At 50.7% G+C, this 19,636-nt stretch overlaps 1 protein-coding gene across 2 annotated transcripts in view; it reads right to left on the bottom strand.

Annotated features, from left to right (window-relative positions):
• Smarcb1 (SWI/SNF related, matrix associated, actin dependent regulator of chromatin, subfamily b, member 1) overlaps positions 1–18,052 on the bottom strand; it is a 27,134-nt gene extending 9,082 nt beyond the window's left edge. The window contains exons 1-6 of one of the 2 annotated variants that reach the window (XM_004670939.2): positions 17,767–18,052; positions 12,475–12,586; positions 10,845–10,974; positions 6,551–6,688; positions 5,095–5,222; positions 343–509 (exon numbers count right to left, since the gene is read on the bottom strand). In XM_004670939.2, coding sequence (XP_004670996.2) covers positions 343–509; positions 5,095–5,222; positions 6,551–6,688; positions 10,845–10,974; positions 12,475–12,586; positions 17,767–18,045 — 954 coding nt within the window. In that variant the 5' untranslated portion in view covers positions 18,046–18,052. Of the gene's footprint in view, positions 1–342; positions 510–5,094; positions 5,223–6,550; positions 6,689–10,844; positions 10,975–12,447; positions 12,587–17,766 lie in introns of both variants that reach the window. The other variant, XM_004670938.2, reaches the window with a different exon arrangement.
• Between the last annotated feature and the right edge of the window lie 1,584 nt (positions 18,053–19,636).

The raw sequence follows: 19,636 nt of genomic DNA on the forward strand, positions 1-19,636 counted from the left end.
CTGAGGCCGTGGTGTGTGCATTCCCTCTCTCTCTCTCTCACCACCCCTCCATGCAAACAAACAAATGAATAAGCAAAAACCAAACAACATAAAGCCAAAAACAAAACACTAGCAGACTGCACTCAACAGCATATTTAAATTCCAGCCGGGCATGGTGGTGCATGCCTTTAATCCCAGCCTTGGGAGGCAGAGGTAGAAGGCTCACCATGAGTTCGAGGCCACCGTGAGCTAGAGTGAGACCCTACTTTGAAAAACAAAAAAACAAAAAAAATTCTAGTAATAGATATGTCTGGGCTGGGCAGATGGCCTGTCCCATAGCACGAGGCTCGTCTCAGCACCTACCTTGATGATGACCCGCTGGTCAGACTGGTCCTCCAGGATGCTGTCTGTGGGATAGGATTCAATCTGCTGTCTGATGGCAGAGGCGATGGCGGGCACAAATGCCAGCGGGTTCAAATCCAGGTCGTCACAAAGGATCTCTGAGAACATCTCTGGGGTCATGAGCTTCTCTGCAGTCATGGAGACAGAGCATCCCATCATGGGACTGATACCTGGCCAGGGCTCTCTCACCCAGTCCTCCACCAGACCTCCCCTCCCCCTCGTGCAGCTGGGGATGGCAAGAACAGGGAGCAGAGGACAAAAACCCCTCCCTCCTGGCCACATCCTGCAAACACACCTCAGCTTTACCAGGGTGTGATCTCACAACCAGGACTCTGGGCAATCAAGACAGGACACGGCAGTCCCCATGCCGACACTGCCCTTTCGCAGCCACACCCACTTCCCTGGCATCCATACTCCAACCCTCGATACCCTTTTCTATCATTTTATCAGTTCAAGAATGGAATTGTGGGCTGGAGTGATGGCTTGGCAGTTAAGGCGTTTGACTACAAAGCCTAAGGACCCCGGTTCGATACCACAGAACCCATGTAAGCCAGATGCACAAGATGGCACATGCATTTGGAGTTTGACTGCAGTGGCTAGAGGCCCTGGAATGCCAATTCTCTCTTTCAACCTCTCTTGCTCTCTCATAAAAAAAGAAAAAAAAAAAAAACAACAAACAAACATGGGCTGGAGGGATGGCTTAGGGGTTAAGGCATTTGCCTGCAAAGCCAAAGGGCCCAGGTTTGATTCCCCAGGACCCACGTTTGCCAGATGCACAAGGGGGCACACGCATCTGAAGTTTGTTTGCAGTGGCTGCAGGCCCTGGCGTGCCCATTCTTTCTCTCTCTCTTTCTCCCTTCTTTCCTCCCTCTTTCTCTGTCAAATAAATAAATAAAAATAAAATAATTTTAAAAAATTAAAAAAAAAAGAAAAAAACAGAATGGAATCACTTACTATGCAACTCTTTTGGGTGGTTAACTGTTTTCATTTTTATTTTTTTATTTTTTTATTTTTTGGTTTTTTGAGTTAGGGTCTCACTCTAGCCCAGGCTGACCTGGAATTCACTAAGGAGTCTCAGGGTGGCCTCGAACTCACAGTGATCCTCCTACCTCTGCCTCCCAAGTGCTGGGATTAAAGGCGTGCGCCACCACGCCCGGCTTGGTTAACTGTTTTCTATGCTGAAATATTCTCCAGAGGTTCATTCAGGTTGTCCTTTTCTTTTTTATTTTATTTATTTATTTTTTTAAATATTTTTTTTGTTCATTTTTTTTATTTATTTGAGAGCGACAGACACAGGGAGAAAGACAGATAGAGGGAGAGAGAGAGAATAGGCGCGCCAGGGCTTCCAGCCTCTGCAAATGAACTCCAGACGCGTGCGCCCCCTTGTGCATCTGGCTAACGTGGGACCTGGGGAACTGAGCCTCGAACCGGGGTCCTTAGGCTTCACAGGCAAGCGCTTAACCGCTAAGCCATCTCTCCAGCCCTATTTTATTTATTTATTTTGGTTTTTTTTTTTTTTTGAGGTAGAGTCTCACTCTAGCCCAGGCAGACCTGGAATTCACTATGTAGTCTCAGTGTGGCCTTGACTCACCGTGATCCTCCTACCTCTGCCTTCCCAATGCTGGGATTAAAGGTGTGCACCACCATACCTGGCCTGCTCTTTTCTTTTTAAAATTATTTTATTTTTATTTATTTGAGAAACAGAGAAAGAGGCAAATACAGAGAGAAAGGGCATGCCAGTGCCTCTAGCCACTAAAATAAACTCCAGATGCATGCACCACCTTGGGCACCCAGCTTTACAGGGGTGTTGGGGAATTGAGCTGGGGTCCTTTGGCTTTGCCAGCAAGTGCCGTAACTGTTAAACCATCTCTCCAGCCATGTCCTTTTCTTTATGTTAACAAGAAGCCTTCCACACTATGGGGGGATATGTTTACTGATCACCCGGTGAAGGGGATCTAGGCTAGTTCCAGGCTCTGGCTATTACGTATAAATCTGCTGTGAGCATGTGTGTGCAGGTTTCAGTGTACGCTGATGTCTTCTCTTCTCCTGAACACATGCTTTGGAGGGCAACTATTAGGAATGTGGTAGTTGCATGTCTAGTTTTCTTTCTTTCCTTTCTTTCTCTCTCTCTCTTTCTCTTTCTTTCTTTCAAGGTAGGGTCTTACTCTAGCCCAGGCTGACCTGGAGTTAGTCTCAGGCTGCCTCATACTTAAAGTGATCCTTCTACCTTGGCCTCCCAAGTGCTGGGATTAAAGGCGTGAGCCACCACCCAGCTGCATGTCTCATTTTTAGAAGAAAACCCCTGTCTCTTTTTGAAAGAAAAACAAAACAACCAAAAAAAAAAAACACCTATTTTCCAAACCAGCTGACAGTTACAATCCTACCAGAGTGTATGAGGGACTCCTCTCACCGGCATTTGATATTGTGACTACCTCTTTATAGGTAGGGTCTCAACCTGGCCTAGCCTGACCTGAAACTCTGTGGCCTATGTTGGCCTTGAGTTCATGGCGATCCTCCTACCTCAGCCTCCCCAGTGCTGGGATTACGGGGTGAGCCACCAGGCCCGGCTCCATCACTGTTGCAGTGTTCCCTCACACTACGTATGTGTACGTGAGAGCGCATGCGGGGCGCGGTGTAGTTCAGAAGACAGTGACGAGGTGTGCTCAGCCTTCACTGAGACAGTCTCCTCTGTCACCGCAAAATGCCAGTCTGCAAAGTGAGGCTAGCTGCCCTGGAGCTCTGCATTCTTCCGGCCCCGCCTCCTTTTGTGGCCGGCCTGGCCTGGGATCGCAGGCACCAGCAGGCACCAGCTTAGGGAGCCACCCCGCCCCCACCTGCCCTCAGCACAACCTCCAGGGACTGCTGGTGAATGTCCTCGGTACCAGTTAACGCCTGGGCCTGGAAGACAGACACTAGGCTCTCAAGGCTGGCCACAGACCTGAAATGGCAGATGTCTGGTGATGACTAAAGGAAGCAGCCTAACCTTTCCAGAAAGTTCACCACTGACTACTTTACACTCTCCACAGGAAATCCCCTTAGGGAGAAAAGTTCTGGGAGCAAGTATGTCATCTACTGCAGAAGCCTAAACACCGTGGGGGTGGGGTGGGGGGGTGGGGGGTGTTCAGCAAAGCAAGGCACTTCAATGCAATAGAAATTCCATACCAATTATAAAGATAAGAAATGAGAAAGCAAGGCTGGAGAAATAAATGGCTTAGTGGTTAAGGCGCTTGCCTGCAAAGCCAAAGGACCCAGGTTCAATCCCCCAGGATCCACATAAGCCAGATACACAAGGGGATGCATGCATCTGGAGTTCGTTTGCAGCAGCTGAAGGCCCTGGTGTGCCCATTCTCTCTCACACCCTGCCTATTTCTCTCTCTCAAATAAATAAAGAAAAGTTAAGAAAGAAAGAAATGAGGAAGCCAGTGAGGCGGTGGCCCGTGTGTGTACTCCCCAAATTCAGGAGGCAGAGGAAGGACTCTGCGTGGAACCAGTGGGAGACACTGATGTAAGAGGAAATGCAAACACAGAACCTGATGCTGTACTTCAATGACAACAGTGTTTCCATTTGCATATGGAGGAGATCAGAAGACAAAAAGGAAACCTGAACATGCTCCAGGTGAGCCGCTCCTCTCCCAGCTTTATCCATTTAAAGTGACGCTCCCTGCTCCCTAGCGGAATGCCAGTGGGAATGCCAGTGCGGATGTTGAAAACCTGACAGCTGGCTGGGGAGGAGCTCGGCGGGAGAACACTGCAGAGCACGTGCAAGGCTCCGGTTCTCCAGCCATGCTAGAGAAAAAACATCTGACAGATAAAGCTTAGGAAAAGGGAAAAAAGTAAACGTGTGCATTAACTTCTTTCCCAGATGAGTGACTCTCGAGGTTTGAGAGCATGTGTCCCTCTAACCTGTCCACGTCGCGTTCCAAGAGCAACTCTGGGACTGGACTTGGAGTGAGGCTGACTGACACGGGTGTGGTGCGCATGCCTGGGAAGCTGAGGTAGGAAGACTGCCATGAACTGGAGGTCTGACTTTGGAAATGCATTTTCTTCTTTTTTAAAATATTTATTTTTTAAGAGAAAGAATCAGAGAGAGGGGGAGACAGTAAATAGGTGTGGCAGGGCCTCCAGCCACTGCAAATGAACTCCAGATGCATGCGCCCCCTTGCGCATCTGGCTTACTTGGGTCCTGGGGAATCGAACCCGAGTCCTTTGGCTTTGCAGCCATCCCTCCGGCCCGGAACTGTAGTTTCTTCTTGAGGCTGGAGGCTGAGGCAAGTCAGCAGAGGTACTCTCTGGTGAGCTCTCCTTCCTGTGGGAGGGTTCAGTTGCCACAGGCAGGCTGCCATTGAGTGGGCCTCCCTCATTTCGCCTTTAATCACAAGTACCACTTCTGCGTCCACTTCCGGAAGTTGAAACATCAAGAGGCTTCACCAGAGGGCAGCCTAAGGCAGTGGCCTGACCTTAAACTTCCTACCCTCCAGAACCATGAACCAGAATAAATCTCCTTTCTTTACAACTTACTCAGTCTCGGACATTCTGTCAGCAACAGAGAACAGACTGAGGTCCTGCCTGGTCACAGCAACAGGGAGCAGTGTAGAAGCAGGATGGACCCGGGGTTCACCACACCTTTAATGAACCAAGCCAGGATGCTGAGTAGCAAGTCCAGAATGGACCTGGTGTGTTCCTAAGCCCAGCCCAAATCAACAACCTACATACCATTCATGTTCCAGGTAAAAGCGTCGCGCAGCTTTTGCCCATCTATCTCCATGTCCAGCCGGATGGGTACCAGCACCTCCGGCTGGGATGCGTTCTCGTGGATGACAGCTGGGTCATGGTCATCAAAGCTGAAAGTGAAACAGCAGCAGCAGTCAGGCAGGACCATGGGTCCCTGTGCCCAGGGCCCCGGAGGTTCAAGCCTGTAGCTTTCCTCTGCGCCGCCAGTCAGAGACACGGTAAGGGGGAAGGCCATCTCCCACTGTCACGCGGCGCTGGGGCAGCATGGGACAGAGCAGCAGAGTCCAAGGCCACTGTAAGGGCAGCGGGTGGGGCCGTAAGCACTGGGCTTCAGCCACTCAGTGTGAATTCTCCCACAGGACAAGACGGTGTGCTTCCTGGATACATGGGGAGGGCTCCAGTGCAGACTGCAGGGGGAGGTGAGCAGAGCTGCTACAAATAATGGCAGGGGGCAGCCCAATTCTGGAAACCCTTGAGGGCTGAACAGAGGTCTGATAAGACTCGATTTGGGGTGTGCAAACGGAAGGAGTTGAGCAGCTCAATGTTGGGCTTAAGTGAGGGCAGTGAGAGACAGACAGGCAACACATGGCTGAGGGCTTGAGGGGATCCCTCGTATGGTCTGGGCCTCTGGGATGAAATGTTTACCCCCAGACATCTATGTCCTAATCCCTAAAACCTGTGACCAATGCCTCATAGAGCCCAAAAGAAGAGCCTGCAGATGTAAGTAAAAGATCCAAGCAGAGGTTGTGCAGATGGGCCTAAATTATAACACATTGTCTTAACAAACACAGAGGAAGCCTTCACATGGACAGAGGAGCCCATGTGACCACTGTAGCAGACACTGGAGTGATGTGGCAGGCTAGAGCTGGAAGAGGTGAGTACCAGGTTTGCCCCGGAACCTCTGGAGGAAGCACAGTCCTGCCCACACCCTGGTTTGGGCCTGTGGAAGCCAGGCTTCTCGAGTGATGACAGAATCAGTATGTGCTGCTGTAAGCCACCTAGCTCACGGTGGCTTGTTCCGGTAGCCTTAGAGTGGATCTCGTGAAACAGGAGGAAGGGGAGAGGCATTAAGGACTGGTGCCCCGCCCCATCGCCCCAAGAACTGATGTGTCAAGGAAGTGAAGAAAAAAAGTGACATAAACCAGGTGTGGTGGCTCACGCCCTTGACCTCAGCACTCAGGAGGAACGCTATGAGTTCGAGGCCAGTCTAGGCTGGAGTAAGACCCTAGCTCACAAGGAAAAAAGTCAGAGACTACAGAGCCAAGAAGGGAAAGAAAGCAAGGGACGGTTCTCCAGGGGTCAGGGGACAGCTTGAGGAGGTGCCAGCAAAAGGGTAGCAATTGGGTCACCACAGAGTGTCTCTGGGAAGGAGATCAAAAGGCATTGGAGGAGAGAAGAAGGACCTATGCGGGGGCCGGGTGGAACAGCCATCACTCACCACAGAGGAAAGGTTCTCTTCTTGTCTCGGCCCATGCGGTTCCTGTTGATGGTGGTGGAACATGGCACAGCGTCTAAATGGTGGGAGCTGTTGGGCAGGGTGGGTACCCACTGACTGTTCCGCTTGGCCTTCTGTTCCCTGGGAAGATACGGGGGAAAGTGCCCCCATCAGATGCGGAGTCCAGTTCTGCCCACCAGGCCTCTACTTGTGCTCAGTGGACGCTTGCTGTGCCCCTGGTGAGCTCCAAGCTCCCATGGAGACATCTGGGCACCTCTGACATTGGTACCTCAAGGTACCTGGGGGGAAGGGCTAGGTGGGTGCTAAACACAGCCCAGGTGGAAGCTGCTTCTTACCCAGGCTCTGTGCGCTGCACGCGCTCAAGCTGTCTCCCTCTCACCTGAGCCCCTCCCTCCACTAGCTGGGACTACGCGCCTGGCTGGCTGACGTCAGGTGTGGCACGCTGAGCATTCAGAGGTGCACTAGGCAGAGCTTCCAGAGCCATAGAGGTGGGCAAGACAGATGGCAGCCTATTTTCCACACAGTGCTACCCGAAGTAATGTAAGCAGCCCATGTCCCAAACTGCAGGCTGCTTTTACTACTGGCGAGTGCCCACAGCTTTGCTTCCCTGAAGCTGCAGTGCTGGGCCAGGCAGGGGAGAGCATGGAGTGCCCACGGGTGTGGCTCCCCAGGGAGCTTGTAACCACTGACAGGCCAGCAACTGCCCACACTGCTCCCACAGTAACGTCCACTGGAGCCCAGAGGAAGTCAGACGACTAGCTAGGAGTGCCCTCATGGACGGGGTGCAGTCAGGCCTTTGGGCAGAGGCAGTGGCCTCTTTAGCCTTTTATTCTGGCGTTGGGGCCCAGTCACCCAATTCCTGCAGTGCTAGGGTCCAGGAGCACCCTTGAGAGAGGGAGGAGCAGGGCGAGAGGGGCAGGACTGTCTGGCCAGCACTGCAGGTCTTCCTATGATCTCGTGACCTGCCTTCATCCGGAACAATAAGGAAATGAAGGCCCGGGAAACAGACCAGCTCCTGCTCTCAGCCTCTCTGTGCAAATGGCTTATGAAGAATGCAAAATTTTAAGTAGCGAATTCTTGAGCCCTGCCCAAGTGAAATGAGTGCCCATCTCTTGGGAGGGCTGGCATTCTTGTACCTTCCACATAAACAACTTCAGGACGGCCGGGCCTACATTTAAAACTGCAGGTTCTCACTACCTTGTCTGCTCTCCTGGGTCTGATACTGTCCCTGCCTGTGCCCTCCCCCAACCCTGCCCCATCTTGGTAGGAGCCTTCTCCTATGCCCAGGTCCAGGCCACTGTGCCAGCCTCTCAAGTATAAAGGCACATGTGTCAGAGACCACAGACACAGTGTCAACAACACACTCAGCCACACACAGAATACAGTGATCTAAGTCAAGAAATCTGGTCACTGCTGAGAGTGTTGGCACATGCCTTTGTTTAGTTCCAGCGCTCAGGAGGCCGGGGGTGGATGATCACTGTAAGTTCAAGGCTAGAGTGAGGCCCTGCCTAAAAACAAAGGTGGGGCTGGAGAGATAGCTTAGTGGTTCAGGTGCTTGCCTATGAAGCCTAAGGACCTGGGTTCAATTCCCCAGTACCCACATAAGCCATATGCACAAGGTAGTACATGTGTCTGACAGAGTTTGTTTGCAGTGGCTAGAGGCCCTGGTGAGCCCATTTGCTTTCTCTCTCTCTCTCTCTTATTCATCAATAAAATATAATTTTTTAAAAAATCCAGTCTTGCTCGCACTCAAAGGTCTTTCCAATGGTGACAACCCGCCTCTGACCACATGGTCCAGTGACTGGATGGGTAGGCTGCCAGGTCCTTTGTCAGGCTGATGAGCAGTGTGGCTGCTTGTTTAGATTGCCTGACACCCCTGCCCCGTCATCTGACAGGATTCTGCTCCCTCAGCTGGTCCTCATATGACACCATCAAAAAATTGTTTACCACCTTATAAAAGATTCCCAGCCGACATGTGCAAACTTAAAAGTGCAGTTCATGTGTGCATCATTTCCTTCTGTGACTTCTCAAAAAGTCGAGCCATCCTGCGTTCTTACCACATCCCTTAGGGGAATGAGAATCTGCAGAGCACACGTCTACAGCCTTGCTGGGCTGGAAGCATGCCACCTTGCTCGGGGTTAGGGTTCTAGAAAAACATGCCAACAGCCAAGTTGAGAAAGCCTGGAACAAGCTTCCACAGCCATCACTGTTACAACCCTTCCCCAGTGCTCCCAGGACTCTCACGTGGAAATGCATTCTTTTTCTTTCCTTTCTGAAATAAGGTCTCACTATGTAGTCCAGGCTGCCCTGGACTTCCTACATGGCACAGGCAGGCCTCGAACCAGAGATCTTCTTGCCTTCCCTTCTCTGATGCCAGCATCAAAGGTAGGGGATACACTGCCTGGCTGCCTGCCTGCGTGTCTCTCTCTCTCTCTCTCTCTCTCTCTCTTTTGATTTGTTTTTTTGAGACAAGGTCTCATGTAGCCCAAGATGACCTCAAACTCACTCTGTAGCTGAGGATGACCTTGAACTCCAGAGCTTCCTGCCTCCACCTTCTAAGTGCTGTGATTACAAGCTATGTCACCACACCTGGCTCTGTGCCTGGCTTTTTAAAAACTCTGAATGTTTTAAGTTGTATCAGTGGCTGGGAATGTAGCTCAGTGGTAAAGCCTTAGCATGCAAGAGGCCTGGCTTCCATTCCCACAGCTCCCAAACTTCCCTGCCAAATGAAACAAAAAACTACACACATGAGGACACACCTTCTTCCTGTCTGCTTACCCCTAACTGTAAACTGGGGTCTAGCAATGTGGCTCAAGGGTAGAGCGCATGCTCTGGGAGCCTGAGTTCAGCCTCTCGTGTGGCTGGAAAGAAACCTGCCTGCTCAACATGGTGGTGTGCACCTTTAGTGTCAGCACTCAGGAGGCTGAGGTAGGAGGAGCACTATGAGTTTGGTCAGCTTGAAGCCAGAGAGCAAGTTCCAGGTCAGCTTGGGCTAGAGTGAGACCCTACCTCAGGAGGAAAAAAAAAAAACCCACAAGAAACAAACAAAAAACAAACGAACTACTAGGGATTTGAGTTTTTCTTACAAATATGGATGTATATAAACTCTAGATACAACTTAGTAAGTCTCTAATTACTTGCCATTTTGTTACCATAAATACTTTAAGAGTTTTATTGGGACCAGGACATAGCTCCGTTGATGGAATGTTTGCCCAGCATGCTCTCTACTCTGAGTTCCACCTCTGCCCCTGCAGCCCAGTAACTGAGCATTATGATGGACATTTACAACCCCAGCACTTGGGAGGTGAAAACAAAGGAGTTCAAGGTCATCCTCAACTGTTCTAGCATCATCCTAGCAAGTTCCAGGTCAGTGGGGATACATGAAACCTTGCCTCAAAAAACAAACAAACAAAAAAAACCAAAAAACAAACAAAAAAACCCCCCCAAAACAAACAAAAAAAAAACCCAAACAACCAGGGCCAGAGAGATGGCTTAGTGGTTAAAGAGCCTGCCTGAGAAGCCTAAGGACCCAGGTTTGATTCCTCAGTACCCATACAAACCAGAGGTACAAGGTGGCACATGTCTCGAGTACGTTTGCACTGGCTGAAGGCCTTGGCATGCCCATTTTCTATCTGCCTCTTTCTCTATCTCATAAATGGATGAATGAATGAGTAAATAAATAAATAAAATATTTTGAAAAATAAGCTTAAGAGGGGCTGGAGAGCTGGCTCAGTGGTTAAGGCACTTGCCTAGGAAGCCGAAGGACTCATGTTTGACTCTCCAGGTCCCATATAAGCCAGATGCAGTGATGCAAGTGCTCACGGTCGCACGTGCCACAAGGAGGCGCAGGCATCTGGAGTGCAACTGCAGTGGCTGGATATCCTGGCACGCCAATTCTCTTTCTCACTCTTGCATTTAAATAATAATAATAAGAAGAAGGGAGTCTATTGCTCTTGCATCAAAAAAAAAAAAAAAAAAAAGACTAAAAAAATTTTCAGTTGTATACACTTACCCTATTGCTTGTTTCTTTTGTGAGTTTATTTGAGCTACCAATTTTTCTGGCAAGTGAGTCCCTGTCTGAAAGCATTCCTAGCTGCTCTCCAGAATTCAAGACTTGTTTCTGAGGAATTCCAAAGATATAGCAGAAACCTGAGCGGGCACTCGGAGCGCAGTGGGCAAAGCGCTCAGGGGACTTCAGATCTACCCATCACGCTCTGCTCTTCTGTGAGACAAGCCCCACAAGGTCGCTGCAGCACACCTGGTCAGAAAGGGGTACCTGAGGTAGGTGGGGGGCTCCGTGCTGATGGACACTGCCTTGTACTTCTCGTCATTGCCATCCAGAATCTCCTCCACCTCTGAGGCTTTCAACAGCGTCACACTGGTTGCGAGGGTGGTGTACCCATGATCTGTAAGGAGAGACCCCGCTGTGGTCACCCTGTTGGCACTGCGTGAAGGCTGCTAGTCAGGCTGATATAGCACATGAGGTCCTCACATGCAGGGCGGGAAGCAAGGTGTCCAACTTATCACTGTTGAGTGCTAGCCTCTTCCAAAAGGGCTTTTGGTCTGATGGACAAAGTCTCCAATGGGAGGAATTTGGACAAGCTTCCCTGGGGAACTGGCTTAGGGACAGAGGAGAAGTTTATTTGTAGAAGCCACAAGCCTGAGGGCTGTCGGGGGCTCCAGAGTCACACCCCAGTGGGAAGAGGCCTGACACCACCACAATCCAGAACACGAGGCCAAGAAGGGAGACAGAATGAAAGATGGAGACCGCTTTTAAAACAAGAGCCTGGGGAAGTAGAAGGAGCAGACCCAGTCTAGGCGTGCGGTCTGAAAGCGGGACAGATTTTCAGCAACATGACCCAGGTTCTTCTAGGAAACCTTGGTCGAGAGCTGCTCCTTATGTACAGGCCTGGCCGCCCGGCTTCCCTGAGGGAACCGCTTGCTGGTGGGGAAGGTGGATGTCTTGACACACAAGGCAGAAGGACCATGGAGAGTTAGAGGGGCAAGCAAAGTGGGGGGCCACTGTGCTCCTTGTGGGGGTTGGGGATGGGGACACACACACACCAAGGAAACTGTTTTAGGCAAGTGAGTGGGGATGTCACAGTCATGGCTAAGAAGCAGCTTGGCTCCTGCATTAAAAGAACCCTCAGTTTGCACACAGGGGACAAAAACACATCAGCACCTACAGACGAAGCCAAACGGGACAGACTACAGGCGTGTGCCCAGGGCAGCTCTCTACAGGGTGCCACTGCCCAGCGGGAAGCAGTTTTGTCACCCACCAAATGGAGCCCTGCACCCATAACCAAGTGTTCCCAATGGAGCCCCAGAATGCACAACGCGCCTCCGCCTGCACAGAGCTGCTGGGCACAGGCACGAGGGTCACTAGCGTCCCGTGGCTCATGGAGCAAGCCCCAGGCACATGGTGGGCCACACAGAGGGGACATGCACAATGCTATGGGACACATGTGCTCTGGGAGGTAAGCAGTGAAAGCCCCTGAGGGGAGTGGGGGGCTGGGGCCCCACCCACCACGAGGGCCACATGGAGGATGACTATGGCCACACGCTCACGGCAGATGACAGGGCATCGCAGCATTCCGAAAACGTTTTGAGACCAGCTTGTCTTCACAGCACCTGCTGTTGCCCGGGCCCCGGCCCCGGCCCCTCACATGTCTACTCGTGCAGCGGGGAGCAGTGACGATGGACCACCAATGAGCCACACTGTCACCGAGCCATGCGTCACGCAGAGTGGCCCGCCCCGAGTGTGCTCCCTGCCCAGCTAAGGTCAGGCTGCCGTGAAGACACTGGAGTGAAAACGTTTTATCTTCAGGATATAAGCGAGTGGTTTTGAAACAGGTTTACAAACCCTCGTGAAGACGCACCCTTAGTGTTAGGTTTTGTTTTTTTACCATGTGACGATGCAACTATTTTCTTCCTCTCTTCCACAGTAGCTAGTCGCCTCCAGAGTGAGGGGTATCTCTTGTACAGAGAACCTCGGAACATACGGAGGTAGTTGCCCACCTATGAGTAAAGCAAGAAGGCTCATTATGAGGGTCATATCTGTGCATGACGGGGACAGTCCCAGTACAGAGAGTCTGTGAGATCGAGTGTCACATAAACAGGCCCAGAGGAGGCTCCCAGGCCCCAGGCGCCAGGTTTTCGGCATCAATAAAACACATTATGCTGACATCAAGGGTTCAAGAGCAGTGCACATCTGGCCCACATCTGGGCATCCTGACAAGAGAACCAAGTTCCAAAAAGCCTGACCAGATGTCTGCAGGAGAGGCCCCACAGCTTTGTAAGCAGTTCACGGTGATTTTGATTCTGAACCAAGGCGCTCTGGCACTTTCCAGAAATGTAAGGCTTCTGTGACCTTCTTTTATCTTAAGAAGCCCTTTGATATTTTTACAATGTTATAAACACCAAAAAGGTCTTTTTTTAATTTTAGACAGATGCAAGGTAATTTGCCCCATGGCTTGTGTTGATAGGCTTAGTAACCAAACTCAAGTCAGGGACATCAAAGGAATTTCCTAGTGTCAAAAAAGCACTTACTGGCAATCCCCAGAGTAACCAGCAATAGCTTCGGTTTGTTTATAGCAGGTACTGTAAGTATGACTTTGCTCATGAAGTCTAGCCCTAAGATTCTCAGGGTCATGACCACTCCAGAGTCCCACTGTGGGAGACAGCCACAGGACGCAGTGCTGGGTGCTGCCGGCATCTGTGAGTCTCTTTTCGCATCTGTCAAGCGCTCATCCACTCATGATCCACGAGGACCACTTTAATATCACTCCCATTGCACTTACCAAGCACAACGGACGTTAGGCAAGCAAAAGTGTGCTCCTCACTTCTCATTGAGGAGAGATTTATACAATCAACAAACATCCAGAGTCGACAAACCCAAGAGCAGACCAGCCTGCTACACAGATGGCAAAGACCCCTTGTTACTATATGACTTGTGGTTTTTCGAGGTAGGGTCTTGCTTGAGCCCATGCTGACCTGGAATTTACTCTGTAGTCTCACGGTGCCCTTGAACTCATGGCAATCCTCCTACCTTGGCCTCCGAAGTGCTGGGATTAAAGGTGTGTACCATCACACCTGGCTTTTTTTTTTTTTTTCCAAGTATATTTTTCATTATGTTTTTGAAAAGAGCCCTAGGAAGCCAGGCGTGGTGGCGCACACCTTTAATCCCAGCACTCGGGAGGCAGAGGTAGGAGGATCACCATGAGTTCGAGGCTACCCTGAGACTCCGAAGTGAATTCCAGGTCAGCCTGGGCTAGAGTGAGACCACCCTCGAAAAACCAAAAAAAAAAAAGAGCCCTAGGAAATAACGCCTGCTGTTGTCCAGCTAGATGCATATATTATGCCTGAACTGCTCTGTAGGCACTTTTCTGAATGTTTATACCATATATTAATGCTACTCTCACTTCTGGCTAAAGCTTCTCTTTTCAGATGATGGTGACAACTGGGATGACTCAAAAGTTACCACTGTGCTGAGAAGAAGTGACAGTAGAGTGTTCAGCACTGACACATCTCTATCTTATCTTCCAAGGCTCAGGGTCCACTGCAGAAGAGGTGGCAGAAAGAATGCAAGAACCATGGGCTGGAGGGAGGGCTTAGTGGTTAAGGCATTTGCCTGCAAAGCCAAAGGACCCAGGTCAATTCTCCAGGACCCACATAAGCCAGATGCACATGGTGGCATATGCATCTGGAGTTCATTTGCAGTAGCTGGAGGCCCTGGCACAGCCATTCTCTCTCTCTCAAATAAATATATAAATAATTTTTTAAAAAGAGAGACTGGGGCTGGAGAGATGACTTAACAGTTAAGCGCTTGCCTGTGAAGCCTAAGGACTCCAATTTGAGGCTGGATTCCCCAGGTCCCACGTAAGCCAGATGCACAAGGGGGCACATGCATCTGGAGTTCATTTGCAGTGGCTGGAGGCCCTGGCATGACCATTCTCTATCTATCTGCCTCTTTCTCTGTCTGTCACTCTCAAATAAATAAATAAATAATAAAATTTAAAAAAAAGAAGCCAGGCGTGGTGGCGCACGCCTTTAATCCCAGCACTCGGGAGGTAGAGGTAGAAGGATTGCCGAGAGTTCAAGGCCACCCTGAGACTACATAGTAGCCTGGACCAGAGTGAGATCCTACCTCAAAAAAACCAAGAGAAAGAGACTGTAAGAGCCAAAAGAAATCTTCCAGACACAAAATGGCCTGGATATCCTTTTTTTTTTTTTTTTTTTTTTTTTTTCTAGGTAGGATCTCACCCTAGCCCAGGCTAATCTGGAATTTACTATGTACTATGTATGCGCCACCACACCTGGCTGATCACGTTTTTTGAAAAGAAATTCATAACACTGTCTTCCACGGCTATCTTGAAGATCCTACCGCTCCTGCATCCTGGAGCCCTCCCAGAGTCCCTTCAGAACTTAGGACACTGAAGCCTGACTGCCTGGCTTCCCTGAATCAGCCTCCGGGTCATGTCCCCTGACTGGAAAATGAAGATGTGGGCTTGGGCATTTCTTCTGAGCTCCATGGCTCTGGCTTGGCAGCTGGTAGGATGAGAGTGGCACAAAGTCACAGCAATTGCAGATGCCCTTCCAATTTGGCACTGCGCATGCCCAGGACACTGCCTTTGGTGCTAGGGCTGGCCCACCTAGCCTAGGGGTCATCTATTCAATACTGTCCTGGGAGCAATAGACAAAAAGACCCTGAAGCGTTCCTTAAGCCCTAAAGCCAACACCCGTCTGTTTGAGGGCCAAGAGTGAAGGGGCTGAAAGAGAAGATTGTGGTTAGCATTCTAGAACTTACAATATGTTTGGAAGAAGATCTTAAGAGACCATCCAGTTTATGCATCCTATTATACACATGAGAAAAATGCCAACAGCTGGGACCACTGCTCAGTGGGAGAGCATGTGCAGGCTTAACCTGCACAAGGCCTTGGGTTCAGTTCCCAGCAAGAAACAAGAAAGCAAAGGAAGAATAAAAGACAAAAGAAAATGACTAAGGAGGCAGAGTGGGGCAGTAACTGAGCTTCAAGGTTATTCTCACCCCAACATGAGATGTCCCTGCCACCACGGAGAGAGTTAACGCCAGAGACTGCCTTTTCACTCATTAGATCAGGTAAAGGCTTCTTTAAACAAAATGTTTATGTTGGGTTAGACAGATGTCTCGGTGGTTAAGGTGCTCGCCTACAAAGCCTAACAACTGGGGCTCGATTCCCCAGTACCCATGTAAAGCTAGATGCACAAAGTGGCGCGTGTGTCTGGAGTTTGTAGCGGCTAGAAGCCCTGGCGTGCCTGTTCTCTCTTTCTCTGTGTAAATAAATAAATAAAAATTTTAAAAGAAGTTTTGTGTTCCATGCTGAAGCTTCTCAATACCCTTTGTATCCTGCATTCAATCAGATGCCCACTGGCCAACAAGGGCCATTCTGAGCTGTGACAGACAGACAGGCACCGGGCTCCACATCCTTGGCTCACGTCCTCGCTTCAGTCGCCTAGGACAGCAGCGCTTAAGAGATGACCAGGACCTTTTGGTGCACCTTGTTGTTTGTGCTTAATGCACAACAGTCACAGTGGAAACGTTAAGGATCAGATGCTGACAGCAACATCGGTCCCAGCGAAGACAAGAATCAGTCTACAGTGTATCAGGGGCTTCCTACACCCTGCAACGCTAAACTGTCAGTGGTTAAAGGCACTTGCTTGTAATGGCGGCAGGCCTGGGTTCAATTCCCAGTACTCACGCAAAGCCAGATGCACAAAGTGGTCTGGAGTTATTTGCAGAGGCAAAAAAGAAACAAACACCACCAACAAAAACTCAAGGTCTACATGCTTTAAAAATTTTTCTCTCTGTCTCTCTCTCTCTCTCTCACACACACACACATACACGCACGCACGCACACACACACACAGAAATCAACAAATAACTCTAACCAACCAATCCACCAATGAAATGGGACACCGAGAACTGCAAGGAGGTAACCCTTGGCATTATGAGCCCGCTCCAGCTCTCCGTGCATGAGCATTTACCTCATTATATGAGACTTTTGACTGACATTTGCATATCTGAATTTTATACTCATTTTATCTATTTTCTAATTTTTTAAGGTAGGGTCTCGCTCTAGCCCAGGCTGACCTGGAATTTACTATGTGAACTTATAGAGATTCTCCTACCTCAGCCTCCCATGTGCTGGGATTAAAGGTGCGCACAACCACGCCTTGCATTTTTAAAAGTATTTTATTTATTTGGGAGAGAAATAGAGAGTGAGAGGCAGAGAGAGAGAATTGGTGCACCAGAGCCTCTAGCCACTGCAAATGTAACTCCAGACGCCTGTGCCACCTTGTGCATCTGACTTTATTTGGGTACTGGGGAATAGAACCTGGGTTCTTAGGCTGTGCAGGCAAGTGCCTTAACGGCTAAGCCATCCCTCCAGCCACGACCCATTTTTTTTTTTAATAGTATAAACTAGCTGGGGGTTGCCATTAAACCAAAAAGGGTTACTTTGAGACAATCTGTAAAAACATGTTCAGGGCCGGTAGTAGTCGATCAGCTGATTCAACGAAGGGCTTCCACCCCTGGTTAAGGCTTACACACAGAAGATGTTTCCCTTGTAATAAATAATACAGATATCCAAAGTGTCAACAGCTTCTAACGGGCTTAAAGACTTAGCTTTCAAGCACAGGGCCACCCAAAAAGAGGCCAGGAACGCACAGGGGACGAGCCTCAGGCTCACAGACGCTGGAGATTTCCAGACCCCTGCAAAGCCAAGGGGGTAGGAGGGGGCGTGCAGATGCAATGGCCACACGCCCACCCCCGCCAAAAAAAAAAAAAAAAAAAAGGTTCAATCACGGAGGCACAGCCACGACCACATCCCCATCACCCAAGGGATACCGGAGCATCCATCACTCCGCAGCGGCTGGCGTTGTACCAGCTCAGCTAGGGGACCCCAGCGGCGCCCTAAAACGCAAGATCGTCCAAGAGGGCGCGCTCGCTCAGGCCACGCCCACCAGGCCACGCCCACTCCGGGCGCGCGCCCGCCCGCCGCGGCCAGGATGAATGGAGGCGCGCGCTCCCGACGCGGAGACCCGCCCCGGGGTGATGTGGGGGGTTCCAGCCGGGCTGTCGGGGTGGGGGTGGGGGGAAAGGGATGAGGACCCGGGGCCGCGGCCGGGGAGAGCCGATAACGCGCCGCACCGCGGGCTACCTCGGAGCCGATCATGTAGAACTCGCCGTCGTCCTCCAGCTGGAACTTGACGGGCTTCTGCCCGAAGGTCTTGCTCAGCGCCATCATCATCATGGCGGCGGCGGGCGGCGGACCCCGGACTGAAGAAACAAAAGCAAGGCTGGCGCGGGGTCTCCAAGGGCTGCCGGGCCGGGAGGAAGCGAAGCAAAAGGCCAAGACACCACTGATGGGATGGGGGGCGGGGGAGACGGGAATCCTAGTAACGCCGCAGACCAGGACCAGGCCGCCCTCCGTGCGCATGCGCGAGCGCCGTCGCTGACGTGCGCGCGGCCGCCCTAGACAAAAGGCCGGGCGCGTTCCCGTGCGTTCCTTAAAGGGACAGGATCAGGTTTTTTTTTTTTTTTTCCTCTCTTTTTTTTTCTTTTCTCTTCGCTTTCCGCCCCAGGCTCCGGCTTTCCCAGCTGTGGTCTTGAAGGCAAAGCTTCTCACGGACAAAAATAGCCCTGCCCGGTAGGCCCTGACTCAGGCTCAAGCGATGGCTTTCCCAGTCTCACGGCTAAGGCTGGCAGTCCGCCCAATTGTGGAGACAAGAAATGAGACCCGAAGGGGAAGAGAGGGTGGCTCCATCTGGAAGCATGTTTGCTTGACTCCAGGCTGGCGCCTCGGTTTCTCTGTCCGAAAACTACAGGGCAAACAGATAAAGGAGCACCTACAATAGCTGCGCCTGGTGGCGCACGCCTTTAATCCCAGCACTCGGGAGGCAGACGTAGGAGGATCGCGGTGAGTTCAAGGCCACCCTGAGACTCCATAGTGTATTCCAGGTCAACGAGACCCTACCTCAAAAAAAAGAACCCGGGTCCTTAGGCTTCGCAGGCAAGAATAGATGCCCCAGTTCTTCCAGCCGCACAGCTGTTCCTGAGGCTGTGGGGATGGGCAGAATGACAATTCTCGGTGGGGCTTGGCTTGGACACAGGTTCTAGGGTTTGACCTTATCAAAGGCCCAGGTGGTGTTTGGTTTGGCCTGCGCATCAGAAGAGCTCTGGAGGGGAGGGACACCTGCATGCTCTCTCTGGCTCTGTAAGCACTGGGCCTATCTTAGCCAGTGGCTCTGCCCCTGGGGACTTAGAGCCCAGCAGTCCCTTATCTGTTGAACAATGCAGTGACTCAAAAACACAGGTCAGGGCTGGAGAGATGGCTTAGCGGTTAAGCGCTTGCCTGTGAAGCCTAAGGACCCCGGTTCGAGGCTCGGTTCCCCAGGTCCCACGTTAGCCAGATGCACAAGGGGGCGCACGCGTCTGGAGTTCGTTTGCAGAGGCTGGAAGCCCTGGCACGCCCATTCTCTCCCTCTATCTGTCTTTCTCTCTGTGTCTGTCACTCTCAAATAAATAAATAAATAAATAAATAAAAACACAGGTCAGCATATCACAGAGACACTTGCACATCAGTGTTTACTGCAGGACTAGTCACAATAATAGCTCAGCTGTGGAACCATTCTAGGTGTTCTAGGTGGAAATTGTCTTTTCAGAGATGACTTAGCAGTTGAGGCGCTTGCCTGGGAAGCCTAAGGACCCAGGTTCAATTCCCCAGGACCCATGTAAACCAGCTGACACATGGTTTGGAGTTTTCTTGCAGTGGCTAGAGCCCGTGGTGTGCCCATTCTATCTATATATCTGAGTCTTTCTCTCCCCTTCCCCTCTCTTTCATCTAACTAAATTTTTAAAAAAACATTTTATTTTTATTAATTTGAGAGAGAGAGATACTGAAATAGGCAAGGAGAGAGAGAGAGAGAATGGGCGCACCAGGGCCATAGCCATTGCAAACAAACTCCAGATGCATGTAACCCCCCCCCCGGTACATCTGGCTTACATGGGTCCTGGGGAATTGAACCTGG

This window comes from Jaculus jaculus, chromosome 13 (assembly GCF_020740685.1).
Source record: "Jaculus jaculus isolate mJacJac1 chromosome 13, mJacJac1.mat.Y.cur, whole genome shotgun sequence".
In the NCBI taxonomy this organism is placed as follows: Eukaryota; Metazoa; Chordata; class Mammalia; order Rodentia; family Dipodidae; genus Jaculus; species Jaculus jaculus.